Below are 22515 nucleotides of genomic sequence, written 5' to 3'. Positions count from 1 at the left end.
CTTCTTCTCAGTTGCACCTAGCGACAGGAAAGGGACAACAAGCACAAATTAAAATACAAGAAATTCCATTTAAATTTAGAGAACACCTGTTTAGTGTCAGTATCCTCAAACACTGAAACAAGTTGCCCAAAGAGATTGTGGTGTCTCCATCACAGGAGGAAGTAAAAACCCAGCTGGGCACCATCCTGAGTGACTTGCTGTGGCTGATCACGGCCTTGAGTAAGGGGTTGGACTATGTGGTCTCCAGGGTTCATTTCTCAATGCTTCTGTCATTCTATGTCTATGAGCTTGCCCCAGCAGTTGCAGGAGTTTATTGTAGTGAGTAGAACTGGGTGCAGGATACCAGGCTGTCTGATCTGACCCAGCTGAACTTGGCACATGATCAGAGGGGCCTGCTCCCCACATCCCAGATCACAAGATAGTAAGCTTGTCTAAAGGGTTGCTCTATATAACACCCATGTTCCTAGGCTTCCGCCCCCTGTCCCCAGGCCATGCTTGTAACCGGGATCAACTGCATGCAATGGCATCTCAGCAACATTCCTTCTTCCTGGGCGCAGGGCCATGCAAGTGGCCCAGGAGTCACTAACACAGCTCTGGCTGCCAGTGGATTCCCCCCGTGGGAGTGGGTAGTCAGGCACATTTACAACAGCATTTGCTAACCTAGCAAAACAGTGTTTTAAGCCCTGCACCTACTAGAACCATCACTGGCTCCATCTGGCGACAATTGAGCCCAGGCATGGATATGCAAGGGGTGGCAGGGCAGGTCACAAAAATTCAGATTGTCCCAGTGCATCAAGCCTTGTCTTCCTGTATTAGTGGTAGCAATGCTATAGTCACTGGAAATTATGATCAAGGTATTTCTCTGAAGTTAACTATTTCTGATGACTGTCTTGTTCGTAAAATGGTAGATTTGAGCAACTGAGATGGGTATGAATGTTTGATATTAAGAAACTGTAGGTTCAGTTTGAGGAAAAATGGTTTGAATATAACCAGGGCAATCAGATAGTCATGAATAATAAAAAGTCACGTGTGAAACATATATTCAGCAAAGTTAGGTGTCCAGTAAAACTAGTTTCAACATTGTTTGCACTACCTAATCTCTAAAATTATAATGTGTGAGTCATAGCCCTTAGATGATCTTAACCTTTACTAGAGGATACCCTGCTTTGTGTTCAGCGGCATAAACAACTGAGGAAGGACCTGTGCAGATCTGGTGAATACAACAGGATCCTTTTGACTGTACTGTAAGTAATGCATTTTTTTTCTGTGGAAAAAATGTTAGATGTTATATACAGGAAAACAGTTGCTGAATAATCAATTGAGACATTATCATGTTCATATTCAAGTTGCAATTTAAAGATTTTGTACTTTTTTATTATAGGTTGGGTTTTTTAAATAAAAAAGGTAAGCTCTTTGTGAGATAGGCATGATTGTATAGCATAACTCTCTTTAGGAAAACTGCTTCTCTAAATGTTTTAGAGTTAAATGAAGTAAATGGATGATAATAACAAATGTAGGGTATTAAATGAAATGGAATTGAGGACTTAAGGATTGTTCTCTAAAGGTTCTAGAGAGTGGGAAAAATCAAACTGTGGACAGAGGTAAAGGCTAAAAGAATTAAAGTAAGTGATGGTGGAGAAAGTCACAAACAAAGCAAAGAGCTCAAATTTAAATGTGTTCTAGATATGAAAGTGAGCTGTCTGAAAGTGGCTTGTCATGGGGCTCAGGCCCTTCCTAGTGATAGTAGTATTGCTATAGCCACAATATGCAAAGGGCGTGAGTTAAGAAAGATTTATAGCATATATTATTAAAGCAGAGATCAACATTCTGAGTTCACTGAATTTTAGAGAACTAAGATCCTGGAAAGTAGAGAACACAAATGTAGGGTTATGGTGGGTGCTGATAAGGATTCAATGGTTTTACAAAGCATGAGAGTCTGAACACCATTTTTCCTCACAAGAAAGAAACCTAAGGTATTTTTCCTCTTTGAAAATCCTTACATTTTATTCTAGAGAGTAATTTATTTTATAAAATATTCTGTAGGTAAAGTGATCATATATCATAGGAGGATGTTCTGTATTGCCAGATATTCTACATCTTTACTTCCTTCTGTCTGTTGACAAAAGTTCTTGAACCAAATGTTGTACAGTATTAATTTCTAGATTTAAAAGTATTGCCATAGATGTGAAATTAATGGTTTGCATGCTGCTTTGGAAAAGGCTTTCCTATTTTGCGGTATGTTTTAGTATCTTTGTTCCTTCAGAATTCACTAATTCATCTTCATCTTTTAGCATTGCAGCCTTCACTGCCAAAATCACCCTTTGCTATCTTTCTGATGATAAACACCATGATTGTTCTAGAATTTCCTCTGGGTTTTTTTGTTATTATTATTATTTTTAGCTGATTTGGTTCAGTCACTGGGCTGCACATGCCTTTGCATGCAGCAGGCACTCTTGTTCCCATTTGCTGTTCTGTGTACATGCTCATTTTCCTTTCTTAATAAGCAACACTGTATTTCCATGGTCTTGATAACTTCCTAATTGCTCAAAGCATATTCTCTCTTTTGTTAGTTATGTGGGATTTTGGGATTTTTTTAAAATGATGCTTAGTTGTTCAAGCTTTATGGAATCACTGTAAATGTTCAGCAATTCCTCATTAACAAGTGCATTTACTTTCTCTCTGGTGCCTGCCTATAAATTTACATGCAGCCCATTCAAAAATGTATACAATTTTAATTCTCACAATGGAGGTATATTGTGCCTTTTTTCTGCTTTCATTTTCCATCTTGCTGAATTTAACTGACAAGCCTTGACTGGCTGTAGACCTGTACTTTTGACTTACAGCTTTTTATCACTTAAAGCCACATTAAAAGCAGAACGCTGGAAACAAAACAGTTTGAAAGGAATTGTAGCCTAACCTTAATGAGGGCGTCTTTGGTATTACTTCATCCCTCTTTGGCTTTAATTTTTATTCTTTCATAACTTCTTTGGTAGGTTGAGCAATCTTCCAGAGTCTGCTTCCTTGAAATAGAAAGCTGATATCGCTGAATTTAAATGGTTTGGAATCACTGATACCAAGCCAACTCTGTACAGTGAAGACAGTTATTGCTAAGCACAAGGTAAAAATATTTGTAAGCCAAATGTAATTTTTCTTCTTCTTTTTTTTTTTTTTTTTTTTTTTTAACAGAGTTATAGAAACATGAAGATGTTGTTTTTCCTGTGGCTTTTAATTGTTTGGATTAATTCCAACAGTTATTGCTATGAGCCTAATCGCCAAGGTGTAAGAAACCAAAATCAAAGGGGCCAAGAAAACCAAAACATGCTACTGCAGCCTGTAGCAAACAGTGTTTGTCAGTTTGCATGTTGTTTCTACAAAGAGATTTCTTCTCGTGAAAACAGTGGGAATATTTTCTTCTCTCCTTTGAGCATCTCTACTGCCCTTGCCATGCTGACTCTGGGTGCCAGATCAGACACTCTGACACAGATTCTTAGGGTCCTTAACTTTAACCCACGTGAGATTTCTGAAAATGAAATACATGAAGGTTATCGTCAACTCATTCAAATGGTAAACAGAAAGAATGAGGGGTTACAGCTGAATATGGGAAATGTCCTGTTTGTGCTTGACCGACTGAAGCCACAAGACAAATTTTTAAGTAATCTCAGAAACTTCTATGAAGGAGAAGCTTATCCGATGAACTTCAAGAGGGCTGACCAAGCCCAGATAAAGATCAACGAATATGTAGCAGCAAGAACCAATGGGAAAATCAAGGACCTCATAAATAACCTTGATCCACTTACTGAAATTCTCCTTATTAGCTACATTTATTTTAATGGTAAGATACACATATCATATTCTCCTACTTCATACATTATTTCCTCAGGTCAGTCTTGGACTTCATCACCTTTCTTTGCAATATGGTTTTGCATACAGACTCATATCTTGTTTTCCTTTTGATTCCCACACAATTACAAACACAGCTACTGGAAATTATGTACTGCTTGACACTGATAACAATTGCTAGCAAAATTCATGTCAATTTTTCCTATATCTTTTAATATATACATTTATTTCCTTCTGAAGATTAAGTGAAATATACTTTGAGGAAGGCAACTCTATTCAGTAAAATACCTAGTCCTACACAATCTAGAGGGATTTAAGCACTTTCTTAAATGCTTTGTTGACTAGGAATGAATTTGAAACTCACTTCAGCTGTTATCTTGTTTAGCAAGTTCAGAGTTAAATTCAAAGAACACTGTTAAAGTAAAGCTTAGCATCTTATCGAAAAGAAAATACCTTTACTCTATAGTTTTGCTGTTACTATGTTCATGTATCCAAAGCTAAACATGTAACAGTAGCTTTAATTTCACTCATGTTCTCCTTCTTTTTTTTCCGCTAACTATGCCTTTACTGATAGTATAGCTGTAGTCCTGATGTGTCTAGGGGCATAGGTTTTCAAATGTTTTTTTTTTGTGGTTGTTGTTGTTTTTTTTTTTTTAATAATTGCAGATTCTAATATTTTCTAGTGAAGACATGGACCCACCAGTATCAAATACGAGCCTAATGACAATAAGCTTGTTTCTTTTAATTAACTTGTGCAGTCTGCTTAGATACAGTCTACCTATCTTTCCAGAGCTTTTCAGACTGCTGATCTAATAAGAAGAGAAGCAAGGCTGTAAGACTCAGTCACTGGTTTAGTAACAGATACTGCATCTTATTTCAAACCTTCTCTCTTGTACTTATTTTATCATATTATAAACCCAAAGTAATTTTACTCAGAAAAATAGTATTCTGTAATTTATCTGATAAAAATATCATTAAGCTTTTTAATTGAAACAGGTATGATGTATTAGAAATGCTATTATTCTAAAAGAAATTATACTCTTTTAAAACAGTTAACTTGGATGCTTCTACTCTCCTTCCTGATATGAGGCTTCCCCTGAAAGTAATTCAAAACCATATTTTTGTTTTGTTTTGCTTTTCATCTGTGTCTCTGTTCCTTGTGTTAATCTCTGAAGAATTAGTCACAGCTAAATGGAGTTGTTTGGAATACAGATGACTGATGTTTCTTAATTCTTTTGAACACATACTTGTTCAGCTCAAGTAATGTTTTCAAGATAGGCTTTTACTTAGCATCAGGCATGTCTTTCAAAACAGGAAAAAAGCTGTTGATTTTCCTTTACTGGAAAGTGTTTGAAGAAGAAGCAATAAATTTAGTAGCACAATGGAGACAAAAGCTGGAGAAACCTTTTATCAAAGATAACTTTGTATTACAGGTAACTTTCACATGTTCTAAAAATAGATGTTCATTCTTATTACTGAAATAATTACCCAGCTTCTGTAAAGATGATGGAGATTCAGTTCTAGCTCTTCAAATTTAAAGAAAATAGATAAAATAATAGCATTAATAGCAATCTAATAAGGATTTTTTATCTTGAAATTGAGAGTAGGTTAATGCTAATTGATCTAGAGGCTGGGATTAATCTGGAGAGGATCTCTAAATCTCAGGTACCTCCCTAACTAGTCTATACTTCTGGACTCTTGTCCACTCCCTGTGTATTACAACCTTGCTTGCACAGTGCTGGTGACCACCTTTTTTGTGGTGTAGCATAGCACAGAAGTCCTTCCCTAAGGACAAAACTCTGGCGATATTTTCCTGGCTCTCAGCTAGTGAGCATGCTATTCCACTGTAGTACTCCAGTCCCTTACCATGCCCTGGCCGAGCTGGTCACCACAGAGTATCATACTTAGAGGTTCATTTTTCCACACGAACACGCTGAAGCATTTGAGAAAGGTGTCATCACAAGAGGGTAGTCTCCTAAGAGAAAGGAGAGCACAACAATGAAAGTTCCTCTGAAAAAGGAGAAAAAGATTAGTGAATATCATCTCTGTCTAATCTGTGTGCTAAATCCTGACATCCTACTCAGTTTTTAATCAAGCAAAGCTCTTTCTGAAATCAGTGGTTTTTTCCCCTGAGTTAAGCACTGGATAAAGGTTGTTTGAGTGCTTCAGGCCTTGTGTAATTATTCTATTTCCCTCTCCCCCCCTTTAAATATATCAAGGCAGAAGTCCTGCCCATTAGATATCTTATGATACAAGCCACTGTTAATGAAGAAACACAAGAGTAGCCACTTTTTCCATCTTCACAGTATTGGCAGTTGCCAGTTTATATTTTCAGAGCCCTAGACATGCACGAAGTCTCATTTTACACTTTCCAAATGCTAAATAAGTGTTGTTTATGTCTATTTCACAGATGATGGTAACATCAAACAATAATTATTTCATTTGTACCAAGCTGCGTAGCAATAATTATTCAAATAGAAATCAGAAGTCAAAAGAGGTTGCATCTTGTTTTATGGTTTTCTTGATGACACTTACTTCACTTAGCATTGTGGCTCTACTTTTGCTCATTATATTTGATAAAAAAAATTAGTTTTGTTCTAGAAAGAAAAATCTACTACACCTCTTTCTTTAAAAAAAAAAATGAACAAGCCAACCAACCAAAAAACCAACCCACCCCAACCCACCCCCAACTTTCCCCCTTTTTTTTAATCAGCTCAGACTCTGAAATGGATGAGGAAGGGGATAGCTGGAATTTGTCTTAGAAATTACTCTATGCTGTGGTTAAGAATCTTGCAGAGTTCCAATGTAGATGGTTTGTTTCACTATTACTTAAATTTCCAAAGGCTTCTCTCTGATATTGTGAGCATGACAGTATAAAAGATTTCTGTTGCTGTTCTTTTGGCTTGGTTTTTAACTCAGCAGTCTGATAGAATTAAGTTCTTCACGATTTTATTTGCTGTCAACTAAAGTGGGATATAACCCCCTTCTCTTTGCAAGTAACCTGAATCCTTAATTTCTCTGGAGCATTCATCCCTCATATCACTCCACAAGTCCATTTTGGTGTCAGAATGAGGAAAGGAGAGAATGTTTCTTCTTCTGAGCTCTCATTTAAAGGCTGCATCATAAGGGCTTTATAGGTTCCTTAAAGCTGTTGTCATGCAGGAAAAGTGCACACTAGAACAGTTGGTATCTAATTTAAATGAAGAATATTGCAGCCTGCTGTAAGATAGGAAGAAGAAGTTTTTTACATCATGCTCTACCTACCCTGTGTTGCTATTGAATTATTCTGAGCATTCAGTAAGCTCATTGCAAACTGTTTTTGCTTTTAAGATGATCCAGCTGTACCAGTTTCTGTCATCCATGAATGTATCCTATGGTGATATGTCCTATGGTTTCATGTCCTCAAAATATCCTGTAACTCTGTCTCTTATATTTCAAGCTGAATGGGAAAAACCTTTCGATCCAAAATACACTAAAAAGAACAAATTCTTTGTGAATGGGAACAAGGCTGTTGAAGTTCCTATGATGTTTGGAATGGGCATATTCAAGCATGGCTATGATGACCAGCTGTCTTCCACGGTGGTGCAAATGGATTACAAAGGAGGTGCTTCAGCATTTTTTATTCTGCCTGATCAAGGAAGAATGAAGAAGCTGGAGAAAAGATTGTCTTGTGAACGTATGTCAAGGTGGAGGACATTAGTCTCAAAAAGGTAAAATTCTGCTGTCCTTGATTCAGATGGCAGGCAAGGAGACAAATCAGTTTCAATCTTCTGGGCTATGAAACAAAATGGGATACTATTCTTAGTTCTGTTTCAATCAACAGAAGAATTCCCACTGACCAAAGTTGAAATCTGGCTCCCTGGTCTCCCTGTGTTTTCACATTCACTGCTGCACAAAGTGAAAACCTTCACAGCTTTAGGACTTTTGCTGGTTCCACATTTTATTTCCCATCTTCAACAACCGTTAGCCATGAGTTTTCTGTCTTATAAGCTCTTCTCACTTTTTTGGTTGAGATCTTCTGCCTTCTATTTATCAGTAAATTCCTACCACTTTCCTTCAGCCTTTTTTCTTGTCTATTGCTTCCTTCCTGCCTATTACAGTTCCCAATAATTGCACATTTAAGGCTAAAATAACAACTTTCTTTTGGCAATTATGAGGACAAAGCTCAATGGTAAGGGTATAGAGCTGCTGACACATTGCAGAGCTGCTATATTCAGGATCTCTGAGGACTCAGAGGGCAAAATTGGAATAAACTACACTTGTTTCAAGGTAACATTGAGACTAGAAGGTAGAAAGGTTATATTCTTTCTAAAACCAATTTTAAACTCCTTCCATTTAATATCATGTGTAGTAGTAGCCTTTGATGGGGCAACATATGTATACAAGCATAGGTACAGAATGTTTACAGAATCAACTCCTTGTGTTCATTCATGAATTTGATGTGTCATGTTAGAGACCTTCACACACATCCATTTGAAAACTGTATTTTAGATCATAAATTCTCAAGGCAAAAATTACATCTTATTACAGAAAACCAAACCCAGTGTTATGCTCTTAACTCTGATTCACTTAAATTTTATCAAAATAATCTTTTTTTTTTTTCATTTAAAAAAAGACAAAAAGGTTTGTCATTCTCTGTACACCTTCAGGGGTTTGAAACTTCTGGGAGAAGCTATGTGGTTTGTATCTAAAATCACTGTAGGACAACTAAGATGGTGAATCAAGATTCTTATGAACCATTTTTGTCAAAGAAACACAATTGCCTTTAAAATCAGCAAGAAAGACATAAATACAATGGAAGGGTTTATATTTCCTCTCTCCATCTTCTCCCCCCTCCTAAAAATGGAATAATCTACATAAAAGCCATGAATGGGAGAGGTAAATCTTATAATATAAAAAGGCATCACTGTCAAAGATGAGCTTGCTTCAAGCAGCTTCTTGTTTTTCATCAGGGAAGTTCTTTCCTGCAAGCTAATAACAGCTCCTTCTTTTTCTTCTAGTTTTCAAAGCAACTGATTTTCTTTGTTCTCTGGAGTCTCTGGGAGGTCTTAAATGGGTTTGGTGTAGGATATGGATTGCCTTAAGAGCTGTGGGCAAGCTATGTTTGTCCCAGTTTCTCTGCAAGCTGATGGTGACACAAGTTGCAGAAGCATCGTGAGGAACATTTTTCATTACTGTTGGCTGCTGAACTGGGGATCACGCTGAAACGTTGCCAGTACAGGCAGCTGAGATCTATTTAATGGCTGAATGGTGGAGAAAACATCACTTTCTCTTCTGAAAAGAGTATTCCAGTGCTTCCTGCCTTGTTGCATTGGTGTTGTGTGCCTGTCTTTCCCTTTCCTGAATGCTGAAAGCAAGTGGGGGCTTGTGGATGAGTTTATGTAATAGTAAGAGAGACGATTCAATGATACGTGCATCCTCACTTGACACAGCAATCAGCACAGTCAGGAATTAGGCAGAAGAGATCAGCAACCTGTTATCAATCCGCTAGCACTCTCATTTTTGGGTACTAGCCAGATTTGGTATTTGATGCTGTGCTACGCTGGAGGTATGGGCCATTTCCTTCCCACTTGTCCACTGGATGACTTGCTTTTTGGCCAGCTTCAATGAGTGCTCCTGTCTACCTGACCTGGAACCCTGAACGGCTGTCCTAGTTTCTCATCAGAAAACAGGACTGACTGTCAGTGTTACCACTAACCTCTGTCTCATTGTATTCTTCTAGCTGTAAATGTTGGTTTTAACCTTTGAAAAGGAATTGTTAGATCCTGAAAGAACAAGGAAGAAATGAGTCGGAAATGGAGCGCTTTGATTAATTTATAGAAAGCAGCAAACTAGTCACTTTCAAAAAAATTTAATAAATCAGACATCGGACTTGACATAGAAAAAGGTTTATCTATTGACTAACTATATTCTTATGCTTTTGGTTTTTACTTTGTTACCCATACAATCACCACCACATATTGTCCTGCTCCTTTGGTGTATGTCTTTGTTTGCTCTGTCCTGATTTATATGACAAACACACAAGGATAGCCTTTTATTATCATTATTTATTTATTTATTTAATTTTATTTTATTCCTCCTAAAAGTAACCAGTGAACTTGGATGTGTTGGATTTTTTTTTTGTGTCCAGCCTGAGATACCTAAAAGAATCACTTTGTCACGAGGTGAATCCTCTGCATCTTCAGTAATGGGGAATAATGATGAAGGTGCTTCCAGCAGAATGCACAAACTATCACTAAGTTCTGAAAATGTCAGATGAAGATCATTAGGGAGCACTGTTGTGCTGAATGATTACTGGGTCAACCTCACTGTTCACATGTTGGCTTACTGCAGACTGTGAGGCAGCAACCTACAACCTTATCCTGTCAACCAGACTTCTAACGTTGTTATAAACCTTCTTTTCTTTTCACTATACATCTCCCATGTAGGCTAGGGAGAGCCTGCAAGCAAAATGTCTTTGGGGAGAAAGCAAAATGAGTTTGTCTCTCGGGAGTCTGTGTTATACTGTGATATCTGATCAAAAGTTTCACCACATTCTTGCACTTCTTTTCTGGCAGCTCAGCAAATTTGTATCTTCCAAAATTCACTCTTTATGGGACATATAATCTAAAGGATATTTTATATAAAATGGGCATCATGGATGTATTCACTGATAAGGCTGACCTGTCTGGGATCACTGGGCAGCCCCAGCACAGAATTTCCCAGGTAAGTCAAACTGCTTTTTGCTTTATGGGTCCATGGTTACTGATACATCACTTTGACATCTATTCATGATCAAAACTCATGTAAAGAAGCTTTGCTTCACATGAAAAGGTGGCTTTTGGTATAGAGAGTATTTTGCCCATGTTACTTGTGCTGTCAGTGCAATTGGGTTGGAGCAGGTTACAAGCCTACAACTTTTTAACCTAGGAGGCTTTTCTGATCAGCGTGGGGCAAACTTATAAAACAGACATGATCAAATCCACAGCTTGGTACCCTCCTGCAGCGTGTTGTTACAGTCATTACACTGTTGTTTCCATTTGTGTTTACCTTCTTCAGCCAGCCTGTGGGCAAGTAGGAAGCTGTAGGATGTATCACTGCTGCTATTTTATGGAGGGGAGGGGAGAGGACAAATGCTGCTTGCTTTTAAACTGTTTGGAGGAAAGGAAAATGCAGTTATTAAAAACATTTGGCTTCAAGTCTATGAGCAATGACTCTCATTAGTGCCAGGCCCAGGCAAAAGCTACAGATAAGTCATACTTTAATAAACCCAGAGTCTAAAGCTGACGATCAGTGCAAATTTCATTGCCTGATATGGACAAAACCAACTGCCCTCATGACCTCAGGTGGAAGTGAGCCAGTTAGGGTCTGTGAATGTCTTGATTTTGCAAGGTAAAACTTACATCTTTCTCTGCTCTAGCCCTCCATTTCTTGTCCTTTGCTCACATTTTTCCCAAGACATTAAAGAACATGGAAAACATAACTTCAATATGCTAATCAGAATGTTAATTCTTCAACTATATGGAATTTTAATAGACAGTTAAATATGATCTTGCTCTCTTAACCTTTAACCTAGCTCCACAGATCTGCACAAGTGGGATCAGGGAATGAGCAAAGAAACAAAACAAATGTTTTTGCTAGTAGGGACATGCTCCTCCACTGGGGATGAATGTTTCGTCTTTGGGGCTAGGAAAGCTATGCCGTGTGTAGCTTGCTGCTTTTTTTCCACAATTTTGCTGTCTTTGTGCAGTGGACTCACATCTGTCCATCTGATGCTTGTTTCTTACAAGAACTTCTTCAGGCACTTTTAGCTCAAGTTATTATTTAGGTGACATATTTTGTACCCCCTTGACTTGTAACATGTCTATTTCTTCACAGGCTATTCATAAGGCTGTAGTAAAGGTGGATGAGACTGGCACCGAAGCAGCAGCTGCCACAGGCATGGAAATAGTGCCTATGTCTGTTCCAGCTACCATTGTATTCAACAGGCCCTTCCTAATGGTCATAACTATGGAGAACAATATACTCTTCATGGGAAAAATTGTGAACCCTCTGAAAAAAGACTAAGTTGATACACGTATTAGGTAGGCGGTGATCACCAAGTGTTTGACCTGATGAGTATGGCATAGCTATAGAGGGCTCTTCACCTCTTAACTGATGTTATTCACTGGTTTTTGTAGATGAAACTCTTCATCGATTTAAGTTGCCATAGTTGCATATCTGTTTGGGCCTTGTTTTTTTTTTTTAATTTTTTTTTAGAAGGTTGCATTCAGGCAGAACTGTCATTAGATCTGGGACAAAATCAGCCTGTGTGATACTGACAGCATAGATACATCTTGTAGCAGGGAAGATGAGTAGCATGTGGGTGGAGAGGGTTGTATAAGCCTGCTTCTTCCCTCACAGCTGCCTTCTCACCCTTTTTTTTACATTGACTAGCAAATGGGTACAAGTTATGGCACTTTACTACTTGTGCCCATTTTCCTACCAACATGAAATTCATATCTAGCATAGATCTTAACATGCATAATGCTTACTACCTTGCATAGTACCATTGTTGTCCAGTGAGTCTATTACAATTTTGACTTTCAGCTGTCATCCCAGCTAGGCTGCTGCAAAGGGATCACAAAGAAGGTGTGTTTTTCCCCTGCAGATATATACTGGCCTGCCCACTATTTTTTTTTTTTGTTTTGTTTCTGTGAGAGTTTGTAGTTCAGACTCGTTCCAGGGCAAACGTTAGAAGGTCTAAGAATTGTGTCTAAGAAAAGAAGAGGTAGATCAGATCTCTGCAGTTCAGTGCCCTGGAGCCAAACTTTGTGAATCAGATATACAGCTCAGAGCACCCAGAAGACTTCTTCTAGCCTATGCCTGCACCTAACCCAGCTTCTAGAAGCCCCCAAGCAGCAGGAAACACAAGCCATCTCCACATGGTGCCAGTGCATGTACCATTGCTGTGTGGCCCTGGGAGATTACCCATGGTAGTAAGCACCATTCCAGTATTGTTTGTAGGATCAAGCACCCTACTAGTAACACCTATACCCCAACAGTGACACTTACTGTGTCTCTTGACATATCTCCTTCTGTTCCCAGACTGTCCAGTAACACAACATTGGTACTCTTTTTCTCATCCGCTTCACGGTTAGTATAGCCACAATATTATAATGAACTTTTTTCACTAGTAAGATACACGATACTAAAAGAAACATTCATAATGCACATACTTATTTATTTTTTCTTGTTTTCTTTCCTATCTGTTTTTTTCTTCAATTTTTCATAACGTCTATCATTATTTTATTTCATTGCTCATTTTCATGGTATATATCTGATCTCTGGTTGCAGGAGGGGCAAATTATTAACTAAAATGGGTTAGTCTATTAATAGGTATTAAGCATTAACACCAGTCTTTGTACAGCCTTGAAATATGCAGACAAATGTACTACAGTAGAACAACAATGAATAAACATGACATTAAAAAGTTTCTAATTCTGCTATTTTATTTCTTTAATTCAGAGTTATGACTTAAGTATGGTTCAAGCAGATTTTTTGACTGGTGTCAACAGTTATTAATATTACATCAGCACAGTAATGCCACTAATGAGCTTCAGAAAGCCCTCTGTCTTTGGCCTGAGCAGTGAAACTCTGTTCACATAGTTCTCCTAGCAGAGATAACCTACTTTTTGGGAAGGTGAGGCATTTCTTTGATGCAGAGATGTTTCTTTCAAAGGCTATAGAAAGCATGCTGCTTCTACTGTATCAATCCTGTAGCTTCATGTGTATGTCTCATTTACCTTCTAAAAAGCTCTCTCCTGACTCCCTCTAATAGCTATGTTACCAGTCTTGGTATGCGTTTTGACCTGTGGTTCCTGTTATTCTATAAACAAAATACAGGCCATCTAGATCATACTCTTTTGTTAATAGATTATGACGGGGAAAAAAAAGCTCTTAGGAGTGCTGGAACCCACTTCCAGATTAAAATCATAGTGAAGAAAAACTCATCCGTGTGGCAATCAAGGGCAATAAGGAAGAATAAATTTAGTATTTCCCAAAATGAAAACTAGATGTACTCCATTTGTTTTCATTTGTCTTTACATCTCTGGATGCATAGCAAACCTTGACAGAGAGTCAGCCTCTACAGGATCTTACCTATCTTTGTATTTTATGTTGATCTAGAGGCACTTCAGATCTTGCTAGGTGACAGTTTTCTGACATAACCAGATCTTGCAGCTTGCTTTCCTGTAAAAATTTATAGCAATGAATTTGGACGTAAATCCAAAAAACCTAACTTAAGAAGGAAAAAAAAATTACATATTTACACAGCAAATTCTATTAGAATTATGAGGAAAAACTTCAGAAAATGAAAATCATGATCAAACCAGAGAATGTCCTCTGCCTAAAAGAACAACCCCCTAACCTTAAATCTAAAACTGTAATAAGAAAAGAAAAGGACAAATTTCAGGAAAAAACAACTTGTAGAAGTCACAGTATGTAATAATGTATTCTTATTCAAAGATATCAGAAACCTGCCAGAGACCCTGAGGGGACAGTAGATGTTCAAAGTGTAGAAGTGCTCAAGGGGGGCTACCAGCAAAACAGAATCTCAATTCATTGCACATGAACTTCCTTTGCAGTGGCTGGGCCTGAGCAACTATTTCAAGTTGAACTAACAATAACATAGTTTTTAGAATAAAAAAAGTCAAAAAGCAAGTAACAACAAATTGCCAGGACTGTTTAGTACACATGCAAGAGCTTGTAGCTGTCTTAGGAAGAAAAATGTTAAGCCTTCTACTGTGACGCATCAGTTAGATTGGTCTCTGTACCAGAATAATAAGAGGTGACAAATGTGATATAAGTTTTTAGAATAAGATGAACGTGAGCATTGCACTGAATTGCAGAAGAGTTAGTCCAACTTTGGCATTTTGGAAACTGTAGAATTTGTAGTTGTGGGTAAGTATGACAAAATATTAAAGAACTAACACAACTTTCCTAGAAGGGTTTAGGTTGGAAAAGACCTTTAAGATCATCGGTGTCCAAACATTAACCTAACACTGCCAAGTCCACCACTAAGCCATGCCCCTAAGTCCCACATCTACACCTCTTTTAAATACCTCCAGGGATGGTGACTCAACTGCTTCCCTGGGCAGCCTGCTCTAATGCTTGACAACCCTTTTGGTGAAGAATTTTTTCCTCTTATTCAATCTAAATCTTCCCTGGAGCAACTTAAGGATACTTCCTCTTGTCCTATCGCTTGTTACTCTGGAGAGCAGAACAATACCCATCTCACTACAACCTTCTTGCAGGGAGCTATAGAGAATGATAAGGTCTCCCCTGAGCCTCTTTTTCTCTGGGCTAAATGGCCCCAGTTCCCTCAGCTGCTCCTTGTAAGACTTTCTCTAGACCCTTCACAACATTTGTTGCCCTCCTCTGGACACGTTCCAGCACCTCAAGGTCTTTGTTGTAGTGAGGGGCCCAAAACTGGACACAGGACTCTAGGCACAGCCTCACCAGTGTTGAGCACGGGGGGACGATCACTGGCCTGGTCCTGCTGGCCACACTGTTTCTGATAGAAGCCAGGATGCTGTTGGCCTTCTTGGCCACCTGGGCACACTGTTGGCTTGCATTCAGCTGGCTGTTGACGAGCACCCGTAGGCCCTTTCCCACCAGGCAGCTCTCCAGCTGCTCTTCCCCAGGTCTGTAGCGCTGTGTGGGGCTGCTGTGACCCACCTGCAGGACCCGTCACGGAGCCTTGCTGAACCTCATACAACTGGCCTTGGCCCAGGGGTCCAGCCTGTCCAGATCCCCCTGCAGAGCCTGCCTGCCCTCCAGCTGATCAAGGCTCCCACCCAACTTGGTGCCTTCTGCAAACTTACTGAGAGTGCACTTGATACCCTTGTCCAGATGGTTAATAAAGATGCTAAACAGGACTGGCCCCAGTACTGAGCCCTGGGGAACACTGCTTGTGACCGGCCGCCAGCTGGATGTAACTCCATTCACCACCACTCTCTGGACCTGGCCATCCAGCCAGGTTTCTACTCAGCAAAAGTTACGCCTCTCCAAGCCATGAGCAGCCAGTTTCTCCAGGAGAGTGCTGTGAAAAATGGTGTCAAAGGCTTTCCTAAGGTCCAGGTAGACAACATCCACAGCCTTTCCCTCATCCACTAAGCGGGTCACCTTGTCATAGAAGGAGATCAGGTTAGTCAAGCAGGACCTGCCTTTCATAAACCCATGCTGACTGGGCCTGATCACCTGGTTGTCTCCTGTACATGCCATGTGATGGCACTCAGGCTGATCTTCTCCATAACCTTCCCTGACACCCAGGTCAGGCTGACAGGCCTGTAGTTCCCTGGATCCTCCTTCCTGCCCTTCTTGTAGATGGGCATCCCGTTGGCTAAGCTCCCACCTGCTGGGACCTCCCTGGTTAGCCAGGGCTGCTGATAAATGATTGACAGTGTCTTGGTGAGAGCTTCCACCAGCTGCCTCAGTCCCCTGCTGGATCCCATCTGCCCCCATAGACTTGTGTGTGTCTAAGTGGTGTAGCGGGCTGCTGGCCATTTCCCCTTGGACCGTGGGGGCTTCGTTCTGCTCCCTGTCCCTGTCTGCCAGTTCAGGAGGCCAAGATTTACTCTTAAAACAACTGGTTTTACTATTAAAGGCAGAGGCAAAGCAGACATCAAGTACCTCATCCTTCTCCTTAATGGATAGAGATTCTCCTTAGCCCTCATTTTGTTGTCAATGTATTTATAGAAACATTTTTGCTGTATTTTACAGCAGTAGCCAGAATCCTTTACGAAAGGATTATTTGGAAGAGTTGATGCATGTCCATTACAATGGTTTGATTGAGGTATGTCACATAGTTCAGAGAAAAGATAACAAAGTATCTCAAAAAACCCTTAGGCTAGTAGAGAGGGAAGATCTTTTTGTAAGCAGTATGTTCAGGCATGTGTTATTCATAGAAGTTAGAGTGGGACTTTAATGAACTGTGAGGTGACCTATTTTCTCGGTGGTTCCACCTTGTTCATGGGTAAGGATCTCAGGGTACTCTGTGTCTGGAGAACCACTGCCAAGAAATCCAAAGCTAAGAATACAAAGAAAGAAGCTCTTATTTTATGTATGATGTGATCTCGAGACAGGCATTGCCACCCAGAAATTTTGCAGTGATGCTGGATAGGCCACTGAGTATGTCATTTCCATGCTCAGTGCTGGTGAAAAAGGAAACCAAACAGTGGGAGATCTAAAGAAAGGAAGAGATGGAAATGTCAGTGTGCCCCTGTGCCATGGTATGCCCACACCGTGTATACTATTGCAGCACTGGACACTGAACTATGTGAGCCTTCAGTCTAAGCTAAGGATGGACATTCCTTATGGCTTCTAGGATGTTATCTGTACATACACTGTGTATCTATAGGCTCAACTCAGAGCCAAAGGCTAAGTGTTTATTTCCTTTTCCTGTGCCCAAGGGTGTTTAAGACAACAGTACAGGTCTGGCAGTTAAGAGCATTTTCATTTCCTCAGTTAGTACCATCATCTCTATCAACTCAGTGATTCAGTGGGAAATAACTAAAAATCAAAACTGACATATGACTCAGAAGTTTAGGAGCAGTCATTATAAACAAGGAAGAGGGGTTTTCTGGGTACTTTACAAGGGTCTGTTATCACTTCTTCGAATGATTGAAATAGGTGAATTTATGTTTGTAAGCTTATTTGCAGTTTTGGTCTTTTCACAGTCATTGATCATACTTTTTACATTCAATCACATGAATGCCTTGCTATGTACCAATGTACGTTCACAAGGACAGACTAGATCTACCATATCTCTTAATTAATGTCTCTGGGTTTTGTTCTTCTGTTTCTCTATCAGATGTACATATATATGTATAGCTTTTAAGGGGAATATCTCATTGCCAGCTTGTTTTTCCTATTAGATTCCTTGTTTAATTTTTTTTTCTAATGTGAATTAGCTGTAGGTTCCAAACTATTTTTCCTCTACATCTATGACCTTACAGTATATGACAAATCTATTTTTAATTAATGAAAAAATGCAAATGAGAATAAATAAAACTGTGAGTGGCAAAATAATTTCCTCATTGTTCAGGTCCCCTACAACTGATGCAGAAGTTTTATCCATCCTGAGTTGAAGAAATAAGTGCTTGATTTAAATTTATTGTAAACAACTACTTTCTTTCCAGTCAGTCTTTTCCTACAATAGCCTTTAGATAATGTCCATAGCCCTATATTGGTGTTATCCTCACATTCAATTTGTCTCCCAAGAGAAATTTTAAGATGTTAAATTTTCCAAAGCTGTCACAAAAATTTAAAATCTCAACAATATTCCTGAAAAAGGTTTTGAAATGTTCTTCCATTTCATTGGTAAACAGTAGAAAAGTTTATCACTTGATAATATCTTATAAAATAAAAGTTACTGTGCAATATTTTCATAATTTCTGTTTGAAAATGTTGACAAAGCCAACATGTTTATTTAAATGTTCTGATTTCTCTGACTCTGCTTTCTTACAATGAAATTGCTCCCTCAGAGAACTTCCAAGAATTTTTTCTGAGAAAAGATTTTTGAAGCGGACAATAAAGGCTACAGGAAGAATCTGGGTACTTGCATAATCCAGGCAGGTTTGTCAGATGTAGAAAAAAGTTGAACATTTGTGAAGTAGTTTGTAAGTAACGCAGCACTGAAGCTGTAGCTCAGTTATAAGCCTACTACCATCAATGATGAAGCAGGGATCTCTAGCTCAAAGGATTTATGGACTTCTCAGCTTTAGCTGTGCACTGAGTTCCCATGGAGCAGTAGTAGAAATACTGTTTTTACAGTGAACTATGAAGGAAAACGTGTCTAGAAAGTGCTGGTAAAAAAATTCCTCCTTTGGAGACAATGAATCCTCTTAGGCTCAGTCCTGTCTTGCAGGATTCTGTTTCTGGTAAGGAGATCCCAGTCATTGTGCTTCACAAGTTACCTCAGGAGGGACCCCAGTAGTTCAGAGATCTGCGAAGAGCAGGGGGTGCTAAGTGTCATCTGTGCTGTAATATTGGGTGTTGGGTTCGGAGTTATAGTAATTATGAGTGTGGAGGCGAATTAGAAAAACAAATGTGTTTGTTAAGAGATTAATACAATCATCATTAGTATGAGAGCTGGAGCATTCACAAAGGCTGGAGACCAGTTCAAACTGGTTTTCATAATCCCCACCCACCTAAGTTCTACCAAAGGCATTAATTTAAAAACATTGCATCATCAAGGTAAAAAAAAAGTACTCTCACTGGCTGATCAATGAACATGAGAGCAGGACACCGTCACCTAGAAGTTCTTGTGACCTGATTAACCTTTCTGCTCTCTACAGCTGAGACCCATTCTTGCTGACCCTTAGGAGTGCCATAATGTTCTGCTGCCCTATGGAAGAAGACACCTGGGTATTCTGTGAAAATCAGTCTGGGTTTTCCCTGATCCCCAAAGGTTGACTTTTGATGAAGGATCTTGCTGTGACTTCTTTGGAAATGCCTCCCTCCATGATTCTTCAAAAGGCTCTGTTGGCCATTGCTCTCCAAGCTGATGGAGGGAGCAAGGGGTGCCAGGGCATGGTGGTGCGCCAAGGAGATGTGAGTGGTCTGCAAGTGACTGTGGGTGATGTGAAGAAAGGCAGAAAAAGAATGTCGGAGCAGATATCAGTATGTAGGAGCCAGCACTAGACAGGGTATTAACTAGTTTGAGATAGGGAAGGTTTGATCTGTACTGAAAGACTCACAATTACAACAGTTTTCTGTTAAAATTAACAAATTTGAGATGCTTGTGTAGTGGTTGATTACATGAAAAAATGGTTTTTTTACTTGTCTGCATATTGATCTAGAGTATGACTTTTAAAAGCTATGTGGTGTTTGCCTAAATCTTCTCCCAACATAGTTAAAAACACCGGCCAGAACAAATCTATGATATATCCATCCAAAATAAAATTGAAACCTGCCGCCTTCTGTGTGTGTTCCCTGGTGGACTCCTGTGTTCATATCCTTGTTTTCAACAGAGCAGTACTGTATGAATAGAGACTGACATGGAGTAATAAACAAGGCAAATTGCCTCTGTGGTTTGCAGGACCACTTTCTGGGTCCTTTCTTTGAGCATTAGCCAAAATCCATATTGTGTGCTTGGGCAGCTGAGCTTCTGAGTCACAGAATAATGTCATTACTGTTTACTTCTATCCACTTTGATCAGCCTTGCTTGATCAGCTGCGTGATTAAAGGTAGGTACTCGATTCAGTATCACTCAGGAGTACAGAGGAGGTAAAGGAAGCAATTCAGATGAGATGGTCCCAGATAGCAGGGTCAGTGGACCAATGGGATGGTGAAGAAGAACTTTTTAATGAAGGCTTTCAAAATAATGTTAGTTGCTTAAGTCTTGAATTACTCATTGGGATGGTTCTTGTTAACTATATTTTCATGTTGTATAGACACACATTTATTACAATTTTAAGTACTATATTGCTGTTGGAAACCCATAATTAATTGATTAATTTCTTTCTTTCTTTAACGCAAGAACATTATTAGGAAAGAAGGATGGGCCAGTCGTTAGAGAGCATTGGGCTGGGGCTTGGGAGTTTCTGCTTCCCTTCCCAGCTCAGTCACAGGTTCACTTTGTATAAGCTTAGCTTCCTGTTTGCTTATAGCTGTCCACTGAGGATGATCATCTTTTCTCTCATTGTTCAAACAGCCACAGCGGGATTCAGGAGCCTTACCATAGGTAAATAATCCACAACACTGGACTGGCAGTAGATGAAAAGGTTCAGGTGGAATGATCCCTGCTGGTGTGGTGCTTTGGTGAAAATGGAAGGTGAAAAAAACTTCTTAGTAAGCACAGTGATCTTATCCTTCTCTACTTCCCTGTACAACACTCTTGTGTTGTAGGTGCTGGCAACAGATATTTGCATTTTCTAGTCATGAAAGAAGAAAGCCTGGTAAAAGGGTTGTCTTGGGCAGTGTCGTGTGATGCATGCAGATTATTAATACTTGCAGTTTATGTGTGCTTAATCACCTCTCCCCATGTTGTAATGTACCTAGGTAGCTAGCATCTCATGGATGCAAGTGCTAAACCCACCAGGAAAGAAGCCATTTTCTGTAAAGTCCAGAGGACTTTTTGTGGAAGCTTGCAACTGAGGAACATTTCCAATTTCACTCTGCAGCTGTATAAAGCTGCATCCTGCAGACCACAGCCTTTTAAATTGTGTGTCACTGTTACCAAAGAATGGTATCAAACTGATAGAAAATGATCCTATCTTCATTAAACTCAGTGAAGAACTGAAATGATGCTCAAGGCCATTGAAAGTAACTTTTAATTTTCACATCATCTTATCTCAATAAGCAAGTTCAATGTGTTATTTTTATCTTACAGATGAGAAAACTGAAGCTCATCAGACAGTGTTAGTGATGTTCCAAAGGTCAAAGCTGAGCTGTTCAACAGAGCTGGCAACCTACCCTGAATTTTCAACTCACCAGGCAGTCTATCCCATCCTGAAGCCATTCCAGTATCCTGAACAGTATTTGGGCAATGGGAAATATTCTTGGAGATCTTTGTAGTCAATAAGATTGCAACATGGCTATTTTGTCAACTGTTTTGGGGGTTATAAGGAAAAGAAAACAAAATGCATACTATTCTTTCAGAAGACCTCCCCTGGAAATCATTCAGATGTGAAAGTCTCAGCTATTTTTTACTATATTAGTATTTATACTTATATATATATATATATATATATATATATATAAACACTTATAGCTGAAAAGAAACCCCATTAGTGAAGCTGTTACATGAAGAAATAATGTATAACAGGCCTTCTTTTGAAAGATTCTGGGGTCTAAATAAAGGTTTCTAATGTTAGAGCAACTGACTGCTCTCCTGTCCCCTTTTCAGGAGGGCTCAAGTCTGCTGTAGGTTCTATGTCATATCGGCCAACCTGCACACTTCTGAAGCAGCAGTAGGAGGTTTAGCTGTTACCATGTATGTGCACCATACATGTAACTCACCTCCTACATTTTAGTTGTAACTGGTATTGATTTTCAACTGAAAAATGGTGATAAGTATTAAGTATTGGTTGTTGCCATTGGTATAGCCTATTTTTTTTTTAATTCTAGTCCCTGTTCTCTACTTAGTTTATACATAGTATTAGTGATGCTATTCAAATGAAAAAAAAAAACCAGTTCTGTGAGCAGAACTTCCCTTTCCTCATGATTGTTTCTGTCACTATATACAGGCTATTTCATCCCCATCTCACATTGCCTTTCTAAACTAATGAATTTTGCCTTTCTGGCAGAACAGTGGAGGAGATTCTCCAAGAAGTATTAAAAGCATGGCATGAGCACTGCTTGCAGATTGGGCTTTTTTCTTCATTATATACCTCATCCACACTAGAAGAACCATAGTTACCAGACACGCATACATCTTCAATCTTAACAATTTTCCCTGCACTTTGAACTGCCTGATCCTTCCCAAGGACTATTAAATAACTCAAAACTATCAGGATAGAAGGGAGGGGAAGGCAATGTCCATTTCCTTTCTAATCCCACACTCCATTTCCATCATATTGCTGCTATGTCCATATATTTGTGGTCAACATACTTCACACTTACAAATCTTTGTGTTACTTATGATAGAATAGATCTATAGAGATAAAGATTTTTCTATATTTGAAGTAACCTGTGTGTCTGTGAACCATAGTC

General features: G+C 39.1%; 1 protein-coding gene across 1 annotated transcript; it reads left to right on the top strand.

Moving 5' to 3' along the window:
- Window positions 1-3184: 3184 nt before the first annotated feature.
- LOC308067430 (alpha-1-antiproteinase F-like) lies at window positions 3185-22506 on the top strand. Its single transcript, XM_080396287.1, has 4 exons — window positions 3185-3832; window positions 7280-7550; window positions 10398-10545; window positions 11698-22506. The coding sequence occupies exons 1-4, from the start codon at window positions 3199-3201 to the stop codon at window positions 11884-11886; spliced, it is 1242 nt and encodes a 413-aa protein (XP_080252413.1). The 5' UTR covers window positions 3185-3198; the 3' UTR covers window positions 11887-22506.
- Window positions 22507-22515: the final 9 nt, after the last annotated feature.

This window comes from Falco punctatus (assembly GCF_963210335.1).
Source record: "Falco punctatus genome assembly, chromosome: 7".
NCBI lineage: Eukaryota > Metazoa > Chordata > Aves > Falconiformes > Falconidae > Falco > Falco punctatus.
The sequence above is the reverse complement of the archived record's forward strand: the minus strand, read 5'-3'. Positions and strand labels throughout refer to the sequence as shown.